The 4,955-nt window shown below is 45.9% G+C and overlaps 1 protein-coding gene across 1 annotated transcript; it reads right to left on the bottom strand.

The window, feature by feature from the left end:
* Positions 1-214: 214 nt before the first annotated feature.
* Positions 215-1,417, bottom strand: NHLRC1 (NHL repeat containing E3 ubiquitin protein ligase 1; the record flags this gene model as incomplete). The annotated part of the gene is made up of 1 exon (XM_083357342.1): positions 215-1,417. The coding sequence occupies one exon, from the start codon at positions 1,415-1,417 to the stop codon at positions 215-217; it is 1,203 nt and encodes a 400-aa protein (XP_083213468.1).
* Between the last annotated feature and the right edge of the window lie 3,538 nt (positions 1,418-4,955).

Raw genomic sequence — 4,955 nt, forward strand, 5'->3', positions numbered from 1 at the left:
GGTCATTTGGCAGTTTGCTTCTACTCAGAAATAAGTTAACATGACTTCCATTCAGGGAGGGAGATATAAAGCTGTAGAGCTAAGTTTGTTTCAACTTGTTTGAACTGAAATCCACTACAGCTAAGCCACTCAAACCCACCAGCTGGAGAATTACGGTAAGCATTTTGAATAATCTTCCTTGAAATTGTGAGCTGAGTCCCACCCAGAACAGTGTTTAGCTGAGAGTATATATTTTTAAAGAATGATCACCACCATCCAAAACAACTAGAGAATGGTCTGATATGAAAGTCAATGCTAAAGGATAGGAAAGACCCTGAGTTATCAAAGGTTTACACATAGGGAATTCTTCAGGTTTTCCAAGAGAGAAAACGGCTTGGTTATAAGCATCAGTTACTATTACTTGCCCTTCCCTGCTAAAGGTCACCGCACTGGCATGGACTTTGGAAGGGAAGACAAGATTCAGGCCAAAACTGTCCACCTGACTGATTAGCTGCAAGTCTCTGTTGAAGATTTTCAGCCTGGTATTGCCGTAGCAGGGCCCTTTGTCCATCAGATGTTCGATGACTGCGATGGCTCCGGAGATGGGCGAAACAGCCACTTTCCTTGGGTGACACAGGTTAGAGTATAACTTTTTCACCCTCTTCAATTCTCCCTTTTTAAAGTCAGCTGACAAGCGGTACAGAGCACCTGCCTCTGAATCGGTCATGAGGATGTCATTTTGAGGCGTCGTGTCCAGGCCCCACGGCAAGGAAAAGGACTCTGCAATGACCATCTTGCTCCTGCCATCACAATTGAACACTTTGACCGAACGATCCCCACTATCGGTGACAACAACATGACCATCCAAAGTGACCGCGACGTCAGTTGGGTACCTGAGGTCATTTCCTGATTGCCCTTTTTCTCCAAACTGCTGTAGGCAGTTGCCACTGAAGCTAAACAGCTTAATTCTTTTCTTGCCATCATGGGCCACTGCTAAACAGCTCGAGCTCTGACACACGGCCAGCCCCGTGGGGTTGATCAGCGTTCCCCAGCCTCCGAAAGAAAGATGAAACGTGAAGACTTGAGATCCAGGGGCAGCCACAGCCTCCCTTCTCCCCACTGTCCTTCCTGCCACTGGAGTTTGATTGGCTGAAGGACTCAGGATTTCCATCAGGTGCAACAACGGCAAGCAGTCACTGGTCTCTGAAGATTTGCAAGCCCTGCGACAGAAAGGACACTCCAGCCTGAAATTCCGAGGGTGGGCCAGTGACATGACACACTCCAGGCACATCACATGCCCGCATGGTAAGTTCTTCGGTCGATGTTTTTTCTCCGGGCTATATTTTTCAAAGCACACTTTGCATTCGAGCAGATTGTTCTCAGACTGATCTAGCAGCTCTGTCATGATTTCTGTTTGATCAGCAGCTTTGGCAGTCATTAGTACGAGTCTAAGAGGATTGATTGTTGTGCTGCTGAGGAGGGGGGGGAGTGCCGTGCCATCTGGTCACATTGGTGTGGTCACAAGACCCTCTTACCTCAGAGGCCTTTGCGCATATTGCTGGGAGGGCTGCAGGCCATAATGCGATCTTGCGTTGATGTTTGGTGCCCTCTTGAGGAAATTCACAGAAGTTCTTTTGGGATGAACATCTGGATGCAAATAATCGATGCATTCCGTTTTTTATTATTAATTATAATGTGAGAGAAAGCAGATAGAGCTATGCACCAGCATCACTGAAGGATGAATCCCAACAATTGTAATACACTCCATATAAACATAACTTTCACAATTCATTCCAGTGGGTTTGGGGTTGTAAAACTAGCAAGTCTGATTGTATTCACAACTCACGTAAGACTAAAGTCCACTAAAATATATAAAGCAGGGAAGGATGAAAGTTGATTTGGCAGTCTCGGCGTATTAGAATTAACAATATAAGTCATTTTTTTTAGTGACAATTGGGACTTGCAATTCAGTTGTTAAGCAAAAGCTGTGGGTATATGAAACTGTGACTGTGCTTACGATCTTACTTCAATTTTATTTTTGCTTTACAGACCTGCAAAAGTTGTAAATGTGGGCATTGGTTGCAAAATTACTTTTTCATCATCATTGTACTGTAACTGCAATTTGTCACTAAATAAGGCAGTCACCAAGCAAGGACTACCTCTATTGATAGTTTTGCTAAAAACATCCTTCCCTTAAATGTATTATCTATAAAGTACTTTGGTAGCTATTTTTTTTAAAAAAATAAAAATCTAAAAAGCCAGGAATGACTAGGTGGAAGCACTGATCTTGGCTGATCCCCCCCCCCCAAAACAAAAAAAAAAACATAGGACAACCAGGAAATCCAAGAGCAGTAGCCTGGACTAGGAAATAAAAAAAAGAAGAGATATATTGGAAGAAAACAATGGTAAAGTAATTCCCTGTGCTTTCAGTAGCTTAATGTTCATTGTAGTTGTATGGTACCTATAGTGAGAAAAACAAAAGTTCCACATACCAAGATACCTTACGTTACACAAGTTATAAAAAGGGAAGTAGTTTTTATAAACAACTTGACTGGCCACCGATCAGATCAGTATCAAAAAGAGAATTATAGGAAGTCACTGGGACAAATTACCTACCAAAGGAATTACAGCAAACATAAAGGAAATGTTGGCATGCAGAAGGTATTTTAGAATTCCTAAAGACGGCTAGCTCTTCCTAGTGTTCATTTTATGCTAGGAAGCAGTGTACCTTAAAGAGTAAAAGTAGGTACGCCACCTTCAATCTCTCAAGTCTTGCTAATTTGGCAGATAGGGCAAGAAGAGGCTATCAACCTTAGCAGGTAGATCAGGTGGGACCAAATAAGTCAATTCTACTTTATTGTAATGCTACATTAATATAATCTACCAAGGTTGAGACCCCAATTTTTTATTTATTTTAATCCCATTTATATCCCGCCCTTCTCCGAAGACTCAGGGCGGCTTACAAGCTTAGCAGTAGCCTTCATTCTATGTATATGCCTGCTTATTAGGGCTTTCACACACACCCCAAGCGGCATTATTACAAAGTCAGCTTAATTGCCCCCAACAATCTGGGTCCTCATTTTACCTACCTCGGAAGGATGGAAGGCTGAGTCAACCTTGAGCCTGGTGGGACGCGAACCTGCATTAATTGCAGGCAGCTGGAGGCATTAGCCCACTGCTCCACCAAGGCTAGATTCTCTTGCTGTTACCTTCAGAGCCTGATAATGTAGGGAGGGTCCCTCCTGACCCTCTTATTCCGCCCACTATGCAGCTGGAGGCTATGCTCCCTCTTACCTGACTGTACCCTAGGTAGCATCTCTTCGTACCATTTCCCAAGGTCTTTCCCACATACCATTACTTAGAAGACAGTCTGGTTCCATGGTTTGGGATCTGCAGAACCACCTGAGAATAAGTGGGTTCAAATTTCCCTATATCGGTCAGCAATGTCAATTTTTCAACCAATCTTCTACCCTTCTACCCATTTCTGTCTGCTGGGTATCTGCTACATAAGTCAATTCTGAATCGTAATCCTGACATAAGATTAAATGCCATCATGTCCCCATGTAGTCAAGACTTCTAGGAAAAAAAATCTCAAAGACGGAGATCAGTGAAACTGCTGCTCTGGATTCCTTTATGCAACAGATCAGGTAGAAAGACAATTCAGTGAACGAATGATATCAATATTCTGATATACGGAATAATTGGTCCAATAGTCTTCTTTTGTAAGGACACGTTTAGAATGCACCCATCGTGCCTTTTTAGGGAGAGAGAAACAGGTTAGGAAGCAATAATCCCTCACTGCACTCTTTTTAGATTAAAACAGGCAACTATTTTTTATTCTTGATGGCATAACAGTGGCGTAGCGTGGGGGGTGCAGGGGGGGCCAGCCGCACCGGGTGCAACATCTGGGGGGGCGCCCATTAAGCTCGCCGGAGGGGGACGATTCTGCTTCACCGAGGGTCGGAGGAGCGAGCGAGTGGGCGGAGCATAGAAAGCAACCGCATTTGCTGCACCCAGCCAGAGCGGGATCCCGTCCTCTCGCGGCTGCGGATCGCCTCCTTTCTCGGGTGGGGGTGGGGAGGCTTGGCGGCATCTCGCCTCCCTCTCTTTCTCCCGCCGCGGCTCTCCTCCGCTTGGCTCTCAACCTGCAAGCCCGCCCCCCCGACCCAGCTCCCGCCCCCATCTCCTTTCCCGGAGGTAAAGGTAAAGATGAGATCCCCCCATCTCTCTTAGATTCAGAAGACCCGGTTGCTGAAGTCGTGAACTCGCCGGGTCACGCCCGTCTTCACGGGGCCTGAATGAAGGCGTCGGTGTTAAATCTAAATAACCAATCCATCACCCTCCATTTAAGCAAGAGGAACGGATAGGCGGTTCTCAAAATCACTCGGCGGCTGCCCCTGATCTTGAACTTCCTCTTAACCAAGACAAACGGGAGCTCCCAGGTTGAGAATTCGGAGGAGCTTCCCCTCGGCCGTGGAAGTTCACTTTTGAGACAGCCGCTATCTTTGGGCAATTGGTTTCACTGGGTTTCTATTGTGGGGTAAGGAGGGGGAGGGGGGCAATGTACCTTGTCCGGAAGGTATTGAGGAGAGGAGGAAGGTGACTGGAGAGGGACGGAAGTCCAGGTAGCGCCAAGTTCCTGAAATCTCTGCCAGAAAAGGAAGGAAGAGAACGGCGCTTGTCCTAGTCCTAGTTGGGAAGAGGAATCTGCCTCAAATTGACTAGTCAACGGGACTTCAGAGTTTTCCCTTTGGGGGGTAGGTCCGACAAATTGACAAGACCCACTCTCGAATCCGTGTTGAATTTAATAAGGTCACTTTATAGTCCAATCCCCTCCGTGCTGAGAAGTAGCCGAAGCAAGTTCCGTGAGATTCATTCCCAGGTAAGCAGAGACTTCCCAGTACGTTCGACTACAGCATCCCTCATCCTTGATTGACCCTGGACGAATTGGTGATGACTGGGACTTGAAATCCAGG

The sequence above is a fragment of the Vipera ursinii genome (assembly GCF_947247035.1).
Source record: "Vipera ursinii genome assembly, chromosome: 3".
Classification (NCBI taxonomy): domain Eukaryota; kingdom Metazoa; phylum Chordata; class Lepidosauria; order Squamata; family Viperidae; genus Vipera; species Vipera ursinii.